Source organism: Mesoplodon bidens, assembly GCF_964165515.1.
Source record: "Mesoplodon bidens genome assembly, chromosome: 10".
NCBI classification, from domain to species: Eukaryota; Metazoa; Chordata; class Mammalia; order Artiodactyla; family Ziphiidae; genus Mesoplodon; species Mesoplodon bidens.
This window is the reverse complement of record NC_138172.1, coordinates 45,713,734-45,736,661: the sequence shown is the minus strand read 5'-3', so window position 1 is coordinate 45,736,661 and position 22,928 is coordinate 45,713,734. Positions and strand designations below refer to the sequence as shown.

Genomic DNA, 22,928 nt, shown 5'->3' with positions numbered 1-22,928 from the left:
GTTGAATATTAATTAACTATACATGTGAAGGTTTACTCTGGGTTCTCAGTTCTATTCCATTGATGGATATGTCTTTTGTCATGCTACTAGCACACTGTCTTAATCACTGTGGCTTCTTAGTAAGTTTTGAAATTAGGAAGTATGATTTCTGACTTTGTTCTTTTTCAGACTTCTTTGTTTTTGGCTATTCTGGGTCTCTTGCATTTCCATATGAATTTTAGGAACCGTTTGTCAGTTTCTGCAAAGAAGCCAGCTGGGATTGTGACAGCAATTGTGTTGAATCTCTAGGTCAATTTGAGGAGTATCGCCAAGCTAACAATATAAAGTTTTCTTCCACAAACATAGGATGTCTTTCTATTTATTTAGGTATTCTTTAATTTCTTTCAATCATAGTTTTTTGGAATGCAGAAATACTTTGAAGTAAAAAATTTACCAAGTTCTTGTTTGTTGTACTTACTGCAGTTGTTGCTGTATTTTTTATGTAATGTGAAATGCATTCGAACCATGTGAAACTTAATTTTGTATTGAAATGAAATGTAAATAGGTTGTAATAAAATCTCACTGTGCTAATAATTGTTTGGTTATATGTGAGATAGAAAATCAGTGTAAAAGTAAAAAATGCATTCTGAAATGCGATAGATGTTGAATTTCTTCTGCCAGATGTTTATTGTAGAGGAGTGTATGTAGTTATTTTATTGAGAATATTTAAGCACTAATTATATAAGTAAGGGAGCTTATGTTTTATAATTTTTTTTAATTTCTAAGTTTGTTTACTGGCTGCATTGAGTCTTCGTTGCTGCGCATGGGTTTTCTCTAGCTGTGGCGAGCAGGGGCTTCTCTTGTTGCGGAGCACGGGCTCTAGAGCACAGGCTCAGTAGTTGTGGCACACGGGCTCAGTTGCCCCGCAGCATGTGGGATCTTCCCGGACCAGGGCTCAAACCCATGTACACTGCATTGACAGGTGGAGTCTTAACCACTGCGCCGTCAGGGAAGCCCCTATTTGTTCATTTTTAAACAAGGGAACATAATTTTATGACTTAATTTTTTCATTTAATATGTAAGACCTCATTGCAATTTTTTTTTTTTTTTTTTTTTTGCAGTACGCGGGCCTCTCACTGTCGTGGCCTCTCCCGTTGCGGAGCACAGGCTCCGGACGCACAGGCTCAGTGGCCATGGCTCACGGGCCCAGCCGCTCCGCGGCATGTGGGATCTTCCCAGACCGGGGCACGAACCCGTGTCCCCTGCATCGGCAGGTGGACTCTCAACCACTGCACCACCAGGGAAGCCCGACCTCATTGCAATTTTTGATTACTTAGTTTATTCCTGAGCAAATTTAACAGCTTATTTTTTGCTATTGTGAATGGGATATTATATTTTTATAATCTGTTTTTGTGCATACATTCACTTTATGTATATGAAATTAATTTCTACATATAATTTTCTAATTGGTCTACCTTACTCATTTTTAGATTATTGTAAAAGTTTTTCAGTTGACTTCATTTTGGCTTTTCTTTCAAGTTTATCTGTTTTGAAAGTCCATGTTCTTAAATTTTCTTTAACATATTTTTTTTTTACAAAAGTTCCTCCTTACTTATTCTTCATGTGTTTTTAATATGTCTGTCTTCTAAGTTGAAGAAGGGTTGTTGTGGTTTCCAGGAACTTTGTTAGCTAATTATTCTGTCCCTTACCTTAGTTTTGGATTGCTTCTTTTTCTACTTATCTTTCACTTCACTGATTTGATTTTCTGGTTAGCATTTTTTCGGTCAAAGTTTCAGTGGAAGTTCTTAATGCATAAATCCTCTTTTTTTTTCTTTGTCTGATGTGAAATACTAAGGCATAGCACTAGGAATAAAAGTTGAGTTTAAGGAGAGCACAAAGAAACATCTTGAATAACTGATGGGGAACATCTAGTTATTCATTTTCATTATGTGTCAATTCCACTTTAACTAGGATTTGTAAAGATATGGGTGTTTAATACTTATATAACAGGTCACTACTTCAGCTTGAAATTTTTTTATGCTGTAATTTAAACTTCATATTGAATATTCTGTAAAGCAGAAATAAGCTGATTAATTTTTGGTCGATGAAAGATAACAACCATGCTGGTAATTGAAGGACCAATTTGTCTCATCATAGTTTAGAACATCAAACTATAGAAGATCTGTTTTCTAGTTCTAACCAGCCATCGTGGCGAACGTGAGCAAGTCAGTTACTTTCTCTGAGCCTTGTTTTTTTCATCTGTAAAAATGGGAATAATGATACACTAGATTTAGGATTTTTGTGAAGATCAGATGAGACTGTCTGTGGAAGTGTTTTGAATAGCAGTGGAGGTCCATTGATACAGGTGACTTTTTTCAGTGGAGTCTACTCAGCATCTTACTAATTCCATCTCTTAAAGCTTTTCAGTAGTCACAGAAACCGGGTCTAATTTTTGTTCTTGTTTCAGATTACAAGTGGACACCTGAGTCAGCAGGACCTGGAGACCCGGATGAGAGAGCTTATCTACACAGACTCAGATCTTGTCATCACCCCAATTATTGACAATCCGAAGGTGCGGGAAGGCACCCTAACAACCGAGGGCTGAAATCTGGGTGATGTTTTCATTCCCAGTATACTTTGCCTTATTTTCCTTTTAGAAAAAAAATTATTTATTTATTTTTTGGCCACACTGCATGCGGGATCCTAGTTCCCTGACCAGGGATTGAATCCATGCCCCCTTTCAGTGGAAGCGCAGTCTTTTTTTTTTTTTTTTTTGCGGTATGCGGGCCTCTCACTGTTGTGGCCTCTCCCATTGCGGAGCACAGGCTCCGGACGCGCAGGCCCAGCGGCCATGGCTCACTGGCCCAGCCGCTCCGCGGCATGTGGGATCCTCCTGGACCGGGGCACGAACCCGTGTCCCCTGCATCGGCAGGCGGACTCTCAACCACTGCGCCACCAGGGAAGCCCGGAAGCGCAGTCTTAACCACTGGACCGCTAGGGAAGTCCCTTCTTTGCCTTATTTTCTCTTCTGTTCTTGTCGTCTGCTTTTCTTTCTTTCTTGCCACGTGTCTACATTCCTAACCCTCACCCTTTCTGTAACCCTCTCCTCTTCCTGCATCACTCTCTCTTTCACTGGAAGGGTAAGTTTTCTTCCCCCTTTGCAGCAGCTCTGCCTGTCAGTACATGAGCTGGAGAGTGGCTGCTGACTTCTCGACCTCAGACCTTAGCCTCAGTCCCTTCATTTCTCCATACTTACTTAGGTGAATTATTCCAGACATTCTCCTCACTGATGAGTTGTGAAGGCAGATGTCAGAGAGCAGCGCTCACCAGACTGGGGTGGGTGGGCAGATTACAGAGAGACCACACCTCTCATAGGTTGTCAGGATTGTAGGGCAGATGATGGGGAGACACGGGGAGCTTGGGGAGTCATGGTTACAATGCACTTCTAACCCAGTTCGATTTTCATTGCTTCACATCTTTGGAATATAATACTGTATTAGTAGGGAATGATGAGTACTCTCCTTGGAAAAGGAGATTTCTCAGTTCCTCTGTTTTCTGTTGATTTCCAGCTCCAACACACATTTCACCACCTATTATGCATTTTTATTTTCTTCCTTTTTTTAAAATGTCTTTTTCTTTATTAATTTATGACTGTTTCATCTCACTGAGGAAGTTTCTATACAAGTTTCTAACAAAAGGCTTCTTAGATGAATGTTTATTTACTAGATAGACAACATTTAATATAGATTACTCAGCTATTTTTCATAATGGAGCTATCTCTTTTTATGCATTCAGGTATCTGGCAGAGTAACTGTATATTATACCAAATTTAATGTGTAACGGAATTTTCCCAGTGGAACTTCTAGAACGCTTTGTGCTATCTTTTTTTTTTTTTTTTTGCGGTATGCAGGCTTCCCACTGTTGTGGCCTCTCCCGTTGCGGAGCACAGGCTCTGGACGCGCAGGCTCAGCGGCCATGGCTCATGGGCTTAGTTGCTCCGCAGCATGTGGGATCTTCCCAGACTGGGGCACGAACCCGTGTCCCCTGCATTGGCAGGCGGACTCTCAACCACTGCGCCACGAGGGAAGCCCCCCTGTGCTATCTTTTGACCATATTCTGTATTTCTTTCTTTTTATAACCACACTTAGTTGTTTCTGGGAAACCTTAGAAGTTTTTTTTTTTTAACTTTTAATTTTGAACTAATTTTAGACTTAAAGGTTCAAAAATAGTAGACTTCCTGTATACCTTTTACTCAGCTTCTCTTAGTGTTAATATTGTACAGGAACACAGTACTGTTAGCAAAACCAGGGGATTGACATTGGTACAGTGCTATTAACTGATGAACTCATTTGAATTTCATCAGTTGTGCCACCAGTGCCCTTCTTATGTTCCAGGATCCCATGTTACAGTTGGTTTTTTTTTTTTTTTTTTTTTTTTTTTTTGCGGTAGGCGGGCCTCTCACTGTTGTGGCCTCTCCCCTTGCAGAGCACAGGCTCCGGATGCGCAGGCTCAGCAGCCATGGCTCACGGGCCCAGCCGCTCTGCGGCATGTGGGATCTTCCCAGACCGGGGCACGAACCCGTGTCCCCTGCATCGGCAGGCGGACTCTCAACCACTGCGCCACCAGGGAAGCCCTACAGTTGGTTTTTACGCCTCCTTAGTTTGCTCCAATCTGTCCTTGTCCTTCACAGTCATGTGGTAATTTCTTATTCTTTCCTTGTCTCTCATGACCTTGACGCTTTGAAGAGTACTGGGCAGGTATTAATATTTTGTAGAATGTCCCTCAATTTGGGTTTGCCTAAGTGTTTCTCATGATTAGAATGAGGATATGCATTTTTGGTGAGAATACTACTAGCAGAAGTTCAAAAGATGCTCTATAGAGACGTTTTGGAGAAGTTAGACATAGAAATGATGGTTGAATTTTTTTTTAATTAATTATTTTTGGCTGCATTGGGTCTTCGTTGCTGCATGCGGGCTTTCTGTAGTGCGGTGAGCAGGGGCTACTCCTCATTGCGGAGTGCGGGTTTCTCATTGTGGTGGCTTTTCTTTGTTGCGGAGCATGGGCTCTAGGCGCATGGGCTTCCATAGTTGTGGCACTCGGGCTCAGTAGTTGTGGCTCGCGGGCTTAGTTGCTCCGCAGCATGTGGGATCTTCCCAGACCAGGGCTTGAACCCGTGTCCCCTGCACTGGCAGGAGGATTCTTAACCACTGCGCCACCAGGGAGGTTCGATAGTTAAATTTTTTAATTAAAAGTGTCATGTTGAAGTACCCCAGCTATTCAAAACTCATGGATCCAGCTGCTATACGCTTTCCTCACTTTGCTCAAGGAAATCGTGTGCTTTCCTATTCATGAAATTGTATCTTCGCCAATTCAGTCATCAAGTCCTAACCACTCTTCAAGACCTAATGCCACTTTCCAGGTCTTCCATAAACCCTGCCCTGACCACATCAACCTAAAGTCCTTTTTGATTCTCTATCTTTTTAGAAACTTTTCTCCGAAGTATTTTGTCTGTAATTATGTCCCGCCTGTTTTGCATTCTAATTTAAATTTCATGTTTTTCTGTTGTTTCACAGATGTTTGTCTTATCTTTCTAACCAGTATGTCAGCTCTCTGGCAGTAGGGTCATGTCTTTTTATCCCCCTTAGCACCTAGCATAGTGCCTCACCCTGGCAGGTATCCAATAAATATTTGTTGAGTAACTAAATTTCTAACCTAAAGGTAAATTAGCCTAAGAGTAAGCCAGGATAGGGTGACCCTTTTCCATGATGCTTTATTTTATTGAAGATACCAATTGAAATGATTTTATTTTATACATTATTACCTATATTTGTATATTTTAATCTGAAGGGGCTTTGTTGAATGCTTATTCTTTTTGGTGTTAAATTTTAGTGTTCTTTTCTGTCCTCATTGATTTATAATCTGATATAGGAGACATATCAGGAGATAGATACCCATCTTAAAAAGGTTTTGTTTTGCTTTTTTAATCACAGATAATGAAACAACCACCAATTAAATATGATCCAAAAATATTGCATCTACCAGCACATTCAGGTAGGATCATAAAGGGCTTATCAAGCACATAGATTCATGGTGGACAAATACAAATATGAAATTTAATAGCAAATGGGATATTTTATTTATGAATAGCTAAATTTTTATTTTCTTGCCAACTGGCTATATTCTTGAGACACTGTATAAATTATAAACAACCTGTAATCCATTTGAGCCAGTGTTTGACCTTACTCAGCTGGGTCTAGGCTGCTCAGTACTCTTGTGAGTGGGAAAGTTCCTATGAAACTGGGCGAGTTTTCCTGTTGAATGGGTGGGCCCTTCTCCTGTCCTTTCCCTTGTCAAGCCAGTTGAATTTCCAACATTAATGGTGCTCTTACCAGTACAGAGGGTTGGAAACCACATGAAGGATCGAGATTCTACTTGAGGGAGTAGGGCAGTTGAGATCAGGGTCAGACAGTTCACTTTTGTGGGGTTGATGTAGGACTGGAGATACTTAAAGGTTGATTGTTACATTTCCTTTCCCCTAACAAAGTCTTCCTTAGGGTGAGTTTAAGAATTTTTCTTATACCTTAAATTTTGATGTATTTTGTTTGATAAGTTATATTTTAAGCTGTTAAACTAGATCTGGAAAAATTCTTCATCATAGCTAGAGTAGAATCTATGATTTGAAATCAAATCAAAATAAGTTCAAAATAAACAACATATGTTCAAATTTAAATAAACTGTTCCAAGTAGAAGCACTATTTATGAAAACTTAGAGGAAAATTATCTCAAAATAATATTCCGTCCCTTTCTGCCTTTACGTTGAATTATTTTAGGAAATTATTGTTATAGCTGATTTTGTTTAAATATAGAGATTAGGTGAAACTATGTTAATTTTAGCTGGCATTTCATTTCCCAGTTTTGTCTTTTGTTTGTATAGGGGTTTGGAGGTGGGACTCCCAGATGATTTCAGCTTTGTATTAACCTAGTTATGTTTACTAGTAATTTCACTGGGACCTTATAACATCTGTAGAAATTTTGGCTTTTCCAGTACTTTAAGGCTAGGTTGCTTTATTTATGCAAAGGGTATCTTGTTTTTTCCATAGTACAGTTTTATTTAAGCTTGCATTTTGTTATGTTCTTGGTTGCAAGAATATTCTCCTAAATTTAAGCATCTACCTTCTTTTTTTAAGCATAGGTTTTCATTGACATAGTTCAGAATGTCTCCATGGGGAGAAAAAGAGATGAACATAGAAGAGCAAATAAAAGTAGTGACGTCTTCGGAGTATTTTTGGTTTTGACAGTGTAAAGTTATAATTTTCTGTGTGCCCTCACCTTAGGTATTAAAATTCTGTGTTCCATTTTATTCCTCTTGTAATGTTCTCAGCAGTCCTTTTTCACATGATCCCCACTTTTAATATTTTCTTTCCTCTGCAGTGGATAAGTTAGTATTTCTAAAAGACCAAGATTGGAATGACTTTTTGCAACAAGTGTGCTCACAGATCGACTCCCCCGAGAAGAGCACAGGGGCCTCCCGAGCCAAGCTGAATCTCCTTTGCTACTTGTGCGTGGTGGCCGGGCACAGGGAGGTGGCAACCAGGCTCCTCCACTCACCCCTGGTATGTAGTTAAGTCGTGAAGTAAAGACTCCTATCACGGGCTTGCAGCTCTCCTTCTGCACATAACTTTTATTTCTGTAGAGATTAAAACAAGCGCTAAAATACTAATACGATTTAATTTCAGTGAAAAAAAGTGACTCATCAAGATGATAGGTTTGCCAGAGTTGTCCTCTGTTTAATGCTTAGATCTAAAAGCAGTTGAATCGACAGTGATTTTGAACAACTCCTTTGGTAACACTCAGCTTGCATTTTACGTTAACTTGTAGTAGTTGTAAGGTATTTTTCATCTGTGAAATCATAAGACAGAGGTCTTTTCATTAGCTGCTGGAGTGAGCTGCCCACGTGGAATAGGGGCTCTTTTTACTGGGTCTTCCTGGTCAATTCCAAGGTTTCCGATGTGACACTGAACAGGGAACTGAGTCTCTAAGACTTTTCTTTTTCCTTCCTCCCCTGGAGATATTTCTTGGACCGTCTTGATTCATCGATGAAACCATGGGAATTTGGCAGAGCTTTTTTTTTTTTTTTTTTTTTTTTTTGCTGTATGTGGGTCTCTCACTGTTGTGGCCTCTGCTGTTGCGGAGCACAGGCTCCGGACGCGCAGGCTCAGCGGCCATGGCTCACGGGCCTAGCCGCTCCGCGGCATGTGGGATCCTCCCGGACTGGGGCATGAACCTGTGTCCCTTGCATTGGCAGGTGGACTCTCAACCACTGCGCCACCAGGGAAGCCCTGGCAGAGCTTTTGAAGTCATCCTCAGAAAGGAGTTACAGTGGTCTGGGGCATTTTCCCTTGTGGGCCTTTGTTTGGGAACTGGCTTGAAAAAATTTAAGTTCATTTTCTTCCAGGATAGTATTACAGTTCCTTATTTGGTACTTGATGTGTGTTTGTGGGGTGAGGGGCAGAGGCATATTTAGGGAATATAATTGAGTTGGAGAAACTGAACGTTCTTAGTTTTTATTTTTATCTTATATTTACAAAGATGCAAAAACACTGAATATAATTAATTTCCTTGGTGCAGGTTTGATTTGTTAACTTAGTGGTCACTTTCTGTGTCATTTCATGAATGAAATACATCTTAATTTTTTTTTTTCTAGTTCCAATTGCTAACCCAGCATTTGCGAATAGCTCCAAACTGGGATAGGTAAGTAATATTTATATCTTAATAAATTATTATTTTATTAAGTAGTTAAAACATACATATTTATCAAAAGCACATAGTCCTAAATACTTATCACGAAATAGTCTAAAGTAATGATGACCCTGAATCATAGCACTTTCTATAGGCATCCCAGTTGTCCATTTAAAAAGATTTCAAAATAGTCCTTATCCTAATATTATAAATATAATTCTAAGGTTATGTAAACTACATCTGGAAGCTTTATTAATGGTTACTCTTTTGAATATTCTTTATCAAATACTTTACAATTATCCCTGTGTTTTAACTTAGTTACGCTTCTAAGACATTTTCCCTTGCCACTTTATCTTTCCTTAAGATGGTTTACAAAATCTAATGAGATTGTGTTCTGTAAACTCCTGATGGAAGGATGTGTACTTGCTTATATGGGGGCAGCATACTTGGTGAAAAGCTCATTAAAGTGTAAGAAGGCTCTGTGCTCTGGTTGCCAATGAGACTTGGTCAGATGATTACCTCTTTCTGAGTCTCAGCTTCTGGGGGACTGTTTGTGGGATGATGAAAGTGCTTTGGATTCAGACAGATGTGGGTGTAGATCACAAATCTGCCCCCAGGCAAATTATTATAACTGCTGAGTGTCAGTTTACTCATCTGTAAATTGGGGATAGTGTATCAACTTCATAGATTTTTGGTAACAATCAAATTTTTTTTAATTGAAGTATAGTTGATTTACAGTGTTGTTAGTTTCAGGTATACAGCAAAGGGATTCAGTTATATATCTTCTTTACAATTAAATTTTGAATGAAGTAGGTGTATGAAATACCTTGCCCGGTGCCTGGTTCTTAGTGGATACTTAGTGTATTTTGGGGGTTTGGAAGTTGGTGTTATCAATCCTACTTATCTTGTATTATTGTTGAGAAGCTTGTGAAAACTTGAATGTGAAGGGGTTTTGTAAAATGTGTCAGTGGTAGGATAGTATTTATTCTTCCATGCTGCCAAAATATAGGGGAAACAATAGGTGTTCACAAAATGCTTTTTTGGATAATTATTCCTACGCATCTTCTAATGTTACCCTCCCAAGGTAAAATCTGGTGTTACAAAATAGGATTTTTAGATCATTTTTGGGCATGTTAAACTTTGAGAAGGATTGTGGTATGCTCACTGTAAAAGAAACCAACAAAAAAATCTTAGCACTTCAGCTAAAACAAATTATATCCTTGAATAGGGTGCCCTCTGCTGATTTTTAAAAAACAGACATTCTTAATCCTTTCCAGGTACTACTATTTTTTTCCATTTTTTAGATTTAAGTTTAATTGTAAAATAGTTCTAATTTGAGGAAAATATGGATAGATAAGCCCTATGCTTGGAGCTTTCTTTTACTCTCTTTCTCCATTCAAATACTACTTCTTCCAGCGAGGCCTTCTCTGTCCTGGGTCATATCACCTTGATAGCATATGATAAGGGTCTTTAACTTAGCTGGGGGACAATCACTGTTGAATTATGTATGTTTATTCCTTGGCTTTGTTCAGCATAGCATATAGAAAAATAAAATAACATAATTTTGTATGTTTCTCCACTTTATAACATGTATTCTTTTAATGTAACTAATTATTTGTCTAAGTTTTTTTATGGTATGCCTCTTTTTATATGCTATGAATATTTGATCATTTTATTTACCCTTCCCTATTTTTGGATGGTATTATAATATTGTAAATAATATATTGATGAACATTTTGTGCTTAAATCTTCATGCCTATTTTTGCTTTCTCCCCTAAGGGTAGATTTGTAGAATTAGAACGAATGGGTAGAGAGCAATAGATATTTTTGTGACTTCTGATAAACTGCTGAAATGCTCTGTAGAAACATGATATCAACATGCGTTCCCAGTCAATGTGTGTAAAAATGCCGTTTTGTTAGAAGTTTGAACAGTGAATACTTATCAAATTTTATAGCCTTTGCCAATCAACTTTATTGAGGTATAATTCACAGATAATGCATAATATTTTAATTTAAAAATTTTATTATAAAATATAACAAAATTTACCATTTTAGCCATTTTAAGTGTATAATTCAGTGGCATTACGTATATTGCGATATGTATGTTGTGCAACCACGATCACTGTCAATTTCCAGAACTTTTTCATTATTCCGAACAGAAGCTCTTCCCCATTAACCAGTAACTCCCATCCCTCCTCATCCCAGTCCCTGAAAACCTTTGTTTTACTTTTTGTTTCTATGAATTTCCCTGTTGTAGGTACCTAATATAAGTGGGATCATACATTTGTCCTTTTGTGTCTGGCTTATTTCACTTACCTTAATGTTTTCAGAGTTCATCTGTGTTGTAGCATGTATCAGACTGTCATTCTTTTTAAAGGCTGAATAATATTCCATATATGTATATGCCACAGTTTATCTTTTCATTTGTTGATGGACACTTGGGTTGCTTCTACCTTTGGCTGTTGCAAGTAGTGCTGCTATGAGCACTGGTGCAAAAATAACTGTTTGAGTCCCTGCTTTCAGTTCTTTTGTGTATATAGCTAGGAGTGGAATTGCTGGATTATTTGATAATGTTATGTTCAACTTCTTGAGATACCATCATAACTGTTTTGCACAGTGGCTGCACCATTTTACATTTCCACCAGCAATGCATGAGGGTTCCAATTTCGCCACATCCTCTTCAACCCTTATCTTTTTCAATTTTTTAAAAATAGTAGCTCTCCTAATGGGTATGAAGTTACATGTCATTGCGGTTTTGATTTGCATTTCACTAATTAGTAATGTTGAGCACCATTATTTACCTTTTTTGGAGAAATGTCTGTTCAGGTCCTTTGCCCATTTTCTAATTGGGTTGTTTTGTGTTGTTTATTTATGGGAGTTCTATATGTATTCTAGATATTAATGACATATTAGGTATATGACTGACAAATATTTTCTTGCATTCTGTGGGTTGCCTTTTTACCCTGATAGTGCCCTTTGCATGAAGTTTTAAGTTGTGATGAAACCTAGTTTTTCATTTTTTCTTTTGTTGCCTGTGCTTTTAGCGTTCTATCTAAGAAATCACTGCAAAACCAATTTCATAAATCTTTTCATTTGTTTTTTTCTAAGGGTTTTATAGTTTTAGCTCTTACATTTAGGTTTTTTATTTTTATTTTTTTATTTTTTTGCTGTACGTGGGCCTCTTACTGTTGTGGCCTCTCCCGTTGCGGAGCACAGGCTCTGGACGCGCAGGCTCAGCGGCCATGGCTCACGGGCCCAGCCGCTCCGCGGCATGCGGGATCCTCCCGGACCAGGGCACAAACCTGTGTCCCCTGCATCGGCAGGCGAACTCTCAACCACTGCGCCACAAGGGAAGCCCACATTTAGGTTTTTGATCCATTTTGAGTTAGTTTTTTTTTATACAGTGTTAGGTAAGAGTCCAGTTTCATTCTTTTGTTATGTCTATATCCAGTTTTCCCAGCACCATTTGTTGAAAAGGCTGTCCTCTCCCCATTAAACGGTATTGGCACTCTGATAATCATTTGACTATATATGCTGAGGGTTTGTTTCTGAGCTCTCGGTTCCCTTGGTTTATAAATCTGTCTTTATGTGAGTATCACAGTGTCTCGATTACCATAGCTTTGTAGTACGTTTTGAAATCAGAATATGTGATTTCAACTTTGTTCTTTCTCAGGTTTATTTTAGGGTCCTTTAATATTTATATTCTAGGAAGGATTTTTCTAATTTTTAGTATAGTTTGATACTTTAATAAAGTAAATGCCCATCGTCAATTTTTAAAATACAGTTTCTCCATTTGTGAATTACTTCACTTCTTGGTTGATGGGATTTCATTATTTGGTAGTTTTTTGTTTTGTTTTTTGTTTTTTAAGTAGAATATCTCTCAGAGGCTCTGCTTTTGGAGTTCCTCCTTCCTTGAAGCTTTCTGCCTGTGGTTTTGGGGCTCAGGCATAGCAGGCTGAATGAGACCTTCTTGCACCTTCAGGCCACACTCACCTCTGTGCCATGCTGCTTTGTTGCTCACTCTCTCATGTGCTGGCTTCAGCTCTGGAAGACTCAGGGGCCAACCTGACTTTTTCTTCCTCTTATATGTGACCAGTTTGATTTTGTTTTTCAGTGAAAAAAGAATTTTTCTTTATATTCCAGGCTGGCAAACTTTTACTAGAACGTGTCAAGGTATCCCTTTTTACTAATTTGCTTTGCCAGTCGGTTTGTTAAATGCTGCAGCCTTTCTTTCGCTTTCCTATTTCCTTACGATTTCCTCATCTCTATTTCATCCTTTTTCTGCTCCTGAAACTCCTGTAGGATGGGTGTGGGATTTTGTGTGTCTCTCTCTCTCTCTTTTTTTTTTTCTTGCTTATTTATTTATTTATTATTTATTTATTTATTTTTATTTTTGGCTGTGTTGGGTCTTTGTTGCTGTGTGTGGGATTTCTCTAGTTGCGGTGAGCGGACGCTACTCTTCGTTGTGGTGCACGGGCTTCTCATTGCAGTGTCTTCTCTTGTTGTGGAACATGGGCTCTAGGCGCATGGGCTTCAGTAGTTGTGGCATGTGGGCTCAGTAGTTGTGGCACATGAGCTCTAAAGCACAGGCTCAGTAGTTGTGGCACACGGGCTTAGTTGCTCTGCGGCATGTGGGATCTTCCCGGACCAGGGCTCGAACCCGTGCCCCCTGCATTGGCAGGTGGATTCTTAACCATTGTGCCACCAGGGAAGCCCAAATTTAGTGTCTCTTGACTTAATTTTCTTTTGCTTTCTCACTCTTTTATTGAGATACAATTCACATATCAAAAAAATTCACCTTTTCTTGGTTTTTGTTGAGTTTATTTTTTAGGGCAGTTTTAGGCTCACTGCAAATTAAGGGGATGGAACAGAGATTTCCCACATACCTCTGCCCCCACATATGCATCGCCTCTCCAATTATCAGTATCCCCCACCAGAGTGGTACATCCTAAATTGACACATCAAAATCATCCAAAGTCTATACTTTACATTACAATTCCGTCTTAGTGTTGTACATTCTGTGGGTTTGGACAAATGTATAATGATGTGTATCCATCACTGTGGTATCATACAGAGTATTTCCACTGCCCCCAAAATCTACTGTGTTCTGCCTATTCATCCCTCTGACAACCACTGAACTTTTTATTACCTTCATAGTTTCTGCTTTTCCAGAATGTCATGTAGTTGGAATCATAAAGTATGTAGTTTTCTCATATTGGCTTCTTTTACTTCTTAACATTCATTTAAGGTTCCTCCATGTCTTTTCTTGGCTTGATAGCTCATTCTTTTTAGTGCCAAGTATCCCATTGTCTGCAGGTACCACAGTTTATTTGACCATTCACATACTGAAGCACATCTTGATTGCTTCCAAGTTTTGACAGTTATGAGTAAAAAGCTGCTGTTAACATCCATGTGGACATATGCTTTCATCTCCTTTGGGTAAATACTGAGGAGCCTGATTGCTGGATTGTGTGGTAAGAGTATATTTAGTTTTGTAAGAATCACCAAACTGTCTTATAAAGTGACTGTACCATTTTGTATTCTCATCAACAGTGAATGAGAGTTCTGTTGCTTCACATCTTGCCAGCATTTGGTATTTCCAGTGTTCTGGATTTTGGCTATTTTGATAGGTGTGTAGTGATATCTTGTTGTTTTAACTTGCATTTCCCTGATGACATATGGTGTGGAGTATTTTCTCATATGCTTATTTGCCATCTGTATATCCTCTTTGGTGAGGTGTCTGTTCAAGTCTTTGGCCCATTTTTTCATCAGGTTGTTTTCTTATTGTTGAGTTTCAAGAGGTCTTTGTATATTTTGGAAAACAGTTTTTTATCAGATGGGTCTTTTGCAAATATTCTTTTCCAGTCTGTGGCATATCTTCTCATTCTCAACATTTCTTTTGCACAGCAGAAATTATTAATTTTAATGAAGTCCAGCTTATCAATTATTTCTTTCATGGATCATGCCTTTGATGTTGTATATAAAAAGTCATTGCTACACCCAAGGTCATCTAGGTTTTCTATGTTATCTTCTAGGAGTTTTATAGTTTTGCATTTTACACTTAGGTCTGTGATCTGTTTTGAGTTGAAGTTTTGTGAGTGGGTGTAAGGTCTGTGTCTAAATTCATTTTTTTTCTTGTAGATGTCCAGTTATTCCAGTACCATTCGTTGCTCCATTGTATTGCCTTTGCTCCTTTGTCAAAGATCATTCAGTTGTGTGAGTCTATTTCTGGGCTCTCTATTCTGTTCCACTGATCTATTTGTTTTTTTGCCAGTACCACACTGTCTTGATAACTGTCGCTTTGTAGTAAGTCTTGAAGTCAGGTAGCATCAGTCCTCCAACTTTGTTGCTCTTCTCCAGTATTGTTGGCTATTCTGGATCTTTTGCCTCTCCATATAAACCTTGGAATCAGTTTGTCAGTATCCACTAAATAACTTGCTGGGATTTTGGTTGGAATCACATCGAATCTGCAGATCAATTTGGGAAGAATTGACATCAGGACAATATATATATATATATTTTTAAGGTTTTCAAAATAACATTTATTTCTTAAAAGTTAACATGTGCATAATAGGAAACCAAAGAACACAAGAAGCAAAAAACAAAGTCATCCATCATCACAAGTAGTTTACCATCTGATGTGTCCTTCTAGGTCTCGTTTGTGTATTTAAACACAACTAAGCATCCATTTTTATGTAATTAAGATCATAGTTATGTATCATGCTTTTTCACACATCATGAATATTTACCATTTCAAAGTCCCAAAGCTATGAGTATTTTGATAACCAAAAATACACTACACCAACTCAATCTGGAAGGAAAAAAAATGTAATCCTTTCTTGGCGACAAAAGCTTCAGAAAAGACAAAAATGGCAACAGTCCTCTAGATAAAGATATTGGCAGAGTTATGATTAAAATACTACATTCCCTTAAAGTTCAATTAAAAATGAGACATAAAGCAACACAGTACCCAAAGTATGATGCTTTTAAGAGGATTCATTATCTGATCTAACTATTAAAGTATTAGCAAGGAGGTATGTTTCCACTGAATTACTTAACAATGTATTCCTATAGTACAGCTAAGAGATGCACACACATCAATGGTTATCATCAAAATATAAAAAGGAACACATCCACATACTTCCCTCCCTTTTATACTTCCTTCTGCCCCTCTGCTGCCAACCTAATGAACAAGTCCTGGTGTACATTTCTCAGATGGTTTAACAATTCCATGTCCAAGATGCTACTATTTTACCAATTATAACAAAGATATTTACAAATTGGTTAATTCACTAGCTCTACTTTTTATCATACATTGTCACCTCAGGACTCCTAAAAAGCCTAGATGTTGCAAAATAATGAATGAACCTTGTCCATAATAAGCATTGGTACTTTATAAAAATGCACATTTAGACCTATGGTTATAACCTAAAACTGTCTTCTAGATATGGAGATATTAGCTAAGAGCCCTTCCCTTCACCCTTCCTCTTACCCCTCCTCCAGCATATCAGCGACTAAGTACAGGACTATATCTAGCTCCAAGAGGTGGATTAACATAGACACTCCCAGAAGACACAGCCCTTCCTAAAAACCAACAAAAGGGCATTTATTAAGGGGTTATTTTACTACCTCTACTTTTAATATACTTTGGGCATTAGGACTTGCTTATTCTTTAATACACAGCAATATTAACTAAAACACACAAATAGAACAATGGTTAGACAATCTGAACTTGTCTAAAGACTCATGGGCACAGATCCCTTCTCTGTACTTCCTGCCCTGTCCGCTCCCCGCCTCCCCACCCCCCAGTGAATAGTCAGCTTACTCTCCAAGACTCAAGTTTAACAATTTCCACTCCCCCAATACAAACATTCCTATGAATTAACAAAAAAAAAAAATACTTAAAAGGTCTTACTTTTAACTATTTTCAACATATGTTGTGCACTTTTACACATCTAGAAAGATTAGATGTTTCAAATACAGATTTAAGTTTGTCCACTATATATACACGTAGTAGCACTGAAGAAACTGCACATAAAGGCTATAGTCACAAAGTGTCTCCTAAACAGGAACACTCTGGCCTAAAAGCTTCCCCTCTTCATCTCTATCAACCCAGTGGACAAGAATAATAAGCATCTGTAATGCTTAGAGGGGATTTTGACAATTTTACTTCCTCCAGTTGTTTTCAGAAGTCTTTCCAATGAATTTTAACACAAAGTTACACAGTGTATTTATCGGCTCTTTTTGTCATACACTGGCGACCTCTTTAACACCCGGGAAGGCGAGATGTTGTAAATTTGGACCCTCTGTCCTTTATGTACACTATGTACACAGCCAAGTAAAACAAAACGCAGAGACACACCAGACAATGGTTAGTCTTGGTATAAAGCCCTTTACACTTTCTTCTTTCTCCCTGAACCAGCACAAATAAAATAACGTGTACTGCTCAGAGAGGTGGTTTGATCATTTTGATCACTCCATTTCTAAAAGACAGTATTTCATATGAATTTTAACAAAAGGATATATCTACAAAACATGTTACTTCACTACCTCTACTTTTAACATACTTTGTGCACTTCTAAACATCTAGAAAGACTAGATGTTTCAAATAAGGACTTAAGTTTGTCCACTATATACACAGTAGTGTTGAATAAACTGCACACATGTAACAATGGTTAGATCTGAAAGTGTCTTCTACATAGGAACATTCTAATCTAGAACACTTCGTTTCTCCCAGTACCTCCTTTCTGCCATCCATCCAACATTGGGCAAGTACAGGCACAGGTGTCACTTAGATGTGATTTACAATTTCACTTCCAAAGGCCCTTTTCAGAAGACGGCCTTTCAATGAATTTTAACACAAAGTGTACAAAATGTGTTAGTTTACTAACTCTACTTTTGTCATACATTGGCAACCTCTTTAATATCTAGAGACTAGATATTATAAAATTGGGACCCATTGGTCCAGTATATACAAAATATATACAGTAAAGTTAAACAAAATGTATGTAACATATAGAGCAATGGATAAGTTGAAATGTTATAGTACCTGCTAGCAAAACATCTTTTGCAATCTTTCCCTCCCACCTCCCTAAACCCAGTGAACAAGCACAGAGTATACTGTTCAGAGAGGAGGTTTAACAATTCCATTTCCAAAGACAGTATTTCCCATCAGTTTTTAAAAGCTATTTACAAGAAGCATTATTCTATTAAAACTACTTTTAAATACATCGAGCACTTCTAAACATCTAGAAAGAATAGATATTTCATATAAGAGCTTACTTGTCCACTATGTACACAACACTGTTAAATAAAATTGCACACATGTAACAATGGTTATAATCTGAGGTATCTTCTTCTAAATATGACCATTTGGGCCTGAACCATTTCCTCCCTCACTTCCTTCTCTCCACCGCCAATCCAGTGGACAAGTACATGCATGTGTAATGCTTAGAGGTGGTTGAACAAATTCATATCCAAAAGTCATTTACAGAAGACAAGCATTCCTATGAATTTCAATAAAGTATACAAAATGTGCTAATTTTACTACTTTGTCATACACTGGCAACCCCTTTAACATCTAGAGGCTAGATGTTGCAAAACTAGGACTCAATTTGTCCATTATATACACTATATACACAGCAAAACAAAATGAACATACAAAAAATGGTTTTGTCTGAAAATATCCAGGTATGAACACACTAGCATATTACCTTTTGCAATTCTTTCCCTCCCTCCTCCAAACCACTGAACAAGTATAATATAAACAATAGTATACTGCTCAGAGAGGTGGTTTAACATTTAACATTCCCAAAGACTACTTCCTGTGAATTTTAGCAAAAAGATATTTACAAAGTGATATTTTACTACCTCTACATTTAACATACGTTGGGCACTTCTAAACATCTAGATGGACTAGATGTTTCAAATAAGGACTTAATTTGTCCACTATATACAGAGCAGTACTGAATGAACTGCACACATGTAACAGTTACAATCTGAGAGTGTCTTCAAAATACCAGCATTCTGGGCTTCCCCGGTGGCGCAGTGGTTGAGAGTCCGCCTGCCGATGCAGGGGACACGGGTTCGCGCCCCTATCCCGGAAGATCCCACATGCCACGCAGCGCCTGGTCCCGCGAGCCATGGCCGCGGAGCCTGTGTGTCCGGAGCCTGTGCTCCGCAACGGGAGAGGCCACAGCAGTGAGAGGCCCGTGTACAGCAAAAAAAAAAAAAAAAAAAAAAAAAAAAAAAAAAAAAAATACCAGCATTCTAGCCATTCTAAGACCAACCCCCTTCTCTCTCTCCCCCCTCCACCAACCCAGAGGGCTATCATGCTCAAATTTTCAGAAGACAATCTTTCCTAGAAATTTTAACACAAAATGTACAAAACGTATTATTTACTAACTCTATTTTTGTCATACACTGGCAACCTCTTTAACATCTAGAAAGACTAGGTGTTGTAAATTACGACTCATTTGTCCATTATATACACTATATACACAGCAAAGTCAAACAAAATGCAGGAACATAAAAAAGACAATGGTTAATCTTGCCTCACTATAAACACACTGGCACAGAGCTCTTTGCACTTCCTTCTCCTCCCCCCGACCTTGAACCAGTGCACAAACAAACACAGTGCATACTGCGTACTGTTCAAAAAGGTGGTTTGGCCACCCCTGCCCCCCAAAACAACATTTCATACGAATTTTAATAAAAAGATATTTACAAAATGTCTTTTTACTACCTCTACTTTGAAGATATATCAGGCACTTTAGAACATCTAGAAAGACTAGGTATTTCAAAAAAGTACTTATTGTCAACTACATATACAGTAGTAAGGAGTAAAATGCACACACAAAACAATGATTCTAATATGCAAATGTCTTCTAACTGTGACCAGTCTGGCACAGAACCTTCTTTTCTTCCTCCTCAACGTCTTCCATTCCATGGTCTCTAACCCACTGAACAAACGTGGACCTCTGTGGCTCCTGATGTCGCCTCTAGAGGTGGTCAAACAACTCCATTTCGAAAAGTCATTTCCAGAAGACATTTCTCTTCTACGTTTTTTTTTAAAGAAACAAATGGGCATTTACAAGACATGTGACTTTAACTCTATCATACGTCGGCAACCTCTTCACATCTAGGCCTATATGTAGCGAAAAGTTTTCTTTCGAAAGGTTGGGGGGAAAGTTGAGAGCAGCTTTTTCATATTATATACACAGGCCTTCTATAAACGATCAGGACAATATTGAGTCTTATTCATGAACATGGAATACCTCTCCACTTCTTTACTTCTTTGATTTTGTTCAATAGAGCTTTGTAGTTTTCCTCATATGGATATTATACATATTTTATTAGATTTGTTCCTACGTATTTCACTTATTGGGTGCTAATGTAAATGGTATTGTGTTTTTAATTTCAAATTCTACAAGTTTATTGCTGGTAAGACTTTTATATGTTAACCTTGTATCCTGCACCTTGCTGTAATCACTTAATAGTTCCAGGAGGTTTCTTTTATTGTTGTTAATTCTTCAGGATTTTCTGTATAGACAGTCATATCATTTGCAAACAGTTTTATTTCTTCCTTCCCAATCTGTATGCCTTTTGTTTCCTTTTCTTGTCTTATTGTATTACCTGGAGCTTTCAGTGTGATATTCAAAAGGAATAGTGCTGAGAGGTGATGTCCTTGTCTTGTACCTGATCTTTTTTTTTCCCCTTACATATTATTTATTTATTTTGACGGCACCAGGTCTTAGTTGCGGCACGTGGGCTTCTTAGTGGCAGCACGTGGGCTTCTTAGTTGCAGCATGTGGGCTTCTTAGTTGTGGCACGAGAACTCTTAGTTGTGGCATGCATGTGGGATCTAGTTCCCTGACCAGGGATTGAATCCTGGCCCCCTGCATTGGGAGCATGGAGTCTTACCCACTGGACCACAATGGAAGTCCCTGTACCTGATCTTAGTGGGAAAATTTTGAGTTTATCACCATTAAATATGATGTTAGCTGTATTTTTTTGTAGATAGTCTTTATCAAGTTAAAGAAATTTCCTCTATTCCTAGTTTACTGAGTTTTTGTCATGAATGGGTGTTGGAATTTGTCAAATGCTTTTTTTGCATATATTGATATGATCATGTGATTTTTCTTTTTTAGTTTCCTGATATGATGGAAATTCACTTTTTAAAACTGTACAGTTTAGCGGTTTTTAGTGTAATCACAAAGTTGTGCATGTATCACCACTATCGAATTCCAGAACTTTTCATCACCCAGTGAGACCTCATTCGTACCTGTTACCCTCTTCCCCTCAGTCCCTGGAAACCACTAACCTACTTTCTGTCTATAGATTTGCCTATTCTGAATATTTCATATAAATATACAAAATGTGATCTTTTGTGACTGGCATCTTTTCACTTAGCATAATGTTTTCAGGGTTCATCCATGTTGTAGCATGTATTAGTACTTCATTTTTTTTGGCCGTGTCACATGGCTTGTGGGATATTAGTCCCCTGACCAGGGATCCAACTTGGGCCCCTTCAGTGAAAGCAGGGAGTCCTAACCACTGGACCACTGGGAAATTCCCACTTCTTTCTTTTTTATGACTGAATAATATTCCATTGTATGGATAAACCATATTTCATGTATCCATTCTCAATGGACACTTGGGTTGCTTCCACATTTGGCTGTTATGAATAACACTGCTCTGATCATGTGTATAAAGGTTTTATGTGAACATATATTTTAATTTCTCTTGGGTACATACCTAGTAGTGGAATTGTTGGGTCATATGGTAATTCTGTGTTCAGCCTTTTGAAGAACTGCCAAACTCTCTTTTACTGATCTTCCCTGATTTTATCTTTGAGCTTTCAAGCTTGATACTTATCCTTGCTCATTTTACTGAGAATCACTATTTTATTTCAACAATCATATTTTCAAGTTTTTGTTCATTTGTTCTCTGATTGGTCCTTTTTCCTAGCTGCCTATATTTGATTTAAAATGTACTTTTGAATTTGAGGATAAATTATAGGATTATAAAAATTCTGTTTTGGGGCTTCCCTGGTGGCGCAGTGGTTGAGAGTCCGCCTGCCGATGCAGGGGACACGGGTTCGTGCCCCAGTCCGGGAAGACCCCACATGCCGCGGAGCGGCTAGGCCCGTGAGCCACGGCCACTGAGCCTGCGCGTCCGGAGCCTGTGCTCTGCAACGGGAGAGGCCACAACAGTGAAAGGCCCGCATACCGCAAAAAAAAAAATTAAAAAAAAAAAAAAAATTCTGTTTTGGAAAAGAATTTAGGATTAAATATTGTGACTGATATTTAAGGTTAAACATTAGGATTATAAAAATTTTATTCTTTTTAACCTGTGGGTCACTTCGTTTTCATCATGGTCCTGCTTTTTAATGCTGTTGGTTCCTCAAATGCTTGGTGATCTTTGGTACTTAGTTTATATTATGAATAAATGGTTAAATTGATCAGCATAGAAGCTGACAGTACACATTTCCCCTATGGTTCTCTTAGTCTGTTTCTCCAACAATGTCTTCTTTAAAGGGCTGGCCTGTGAGTGGATGATGCCTGTTGACTAGTTGACTTGTATGTTGGGAGCCCACCTAGCTGAAGAGCAGGTAGGCAGGCTGGAGGCCTCTTCAGTTTCCAGCTTGGGTTTTTCTTTGGGGTGGGGCTGGCTTTCTTCCATTAACCTCCTTTCTTGCTCTAGTATCTGGTGTGGAGGACCACTGTCTGTTTTCCACATCCATACTTGTATCCCACCCCAGAAGAGATGGCTCATTGCAGGGATAATTTTACATTTTTACCCTGGAGGCCAGGACCAAGGGTTTATTCTCTGTATCAGGGAGGGAGATGGGAAGGAGGCAGGACCTAATTGGCTCACCTGTTCATTGTGAAGTTCTCTAATCTGATGATTGTCTATGACTAATCCTTGCTTTCTGTTTTACTTTATTCCAAGCCTCTGAGGCTTTTTGGGAAGACCTGTCTTTACCTGTGGTTCTTAGATAGGAATTTCTTCTCTCCATTTTCTGTCTAATTCCATCTAAGTATGTCATCTAGGATTTCCTCAAACATTCTGGTCTACTTTCAGCCCTTCTTTCTGTCTCCAGTTATTTAATTATAAATTTTTTTCTTTTAGCAGACTCTTGAGGGAACAGAAAAGTGGGTGTCAGTGTCCTATCTGCTATTGTAAAGTTTTTTTTTAATTTTATTTTT

At 38.3% G+C, this 22,928-nt stretch overlaps 1 protein-coding gene across 1 annotated transcript in view; it reads left to right on the top strand.

The window, feature by feature from the left end:
* Window positions 1-22,928, top strand: part of ULK4 (unc-51 like kinase 4) — a 550,770-nt gene that overhangs the window by 33,172 nt on the left and 494,670 nt on the right. The window contains exons 13-16 of the mRNA XM_081246952.1: window positions 2,447-2,551; window positions 5,970-6,030; window positions 7,411-7,592; window positions 8,684-8,730. Coding sequence (XP_081103078.1) covers window positions 2,447-2,551; window positions 5,970-6,030; window positions 7,411-7,592; window positions 8,684-8,730 — 395 coding nt within the window. The remainder of the gene's footprint in view (window positions 1-2,446; window positions 2,552-5,969; window positions 6,031-7,410; window positions 7,593-8,683; window positions 8,731-22,928) is intronic.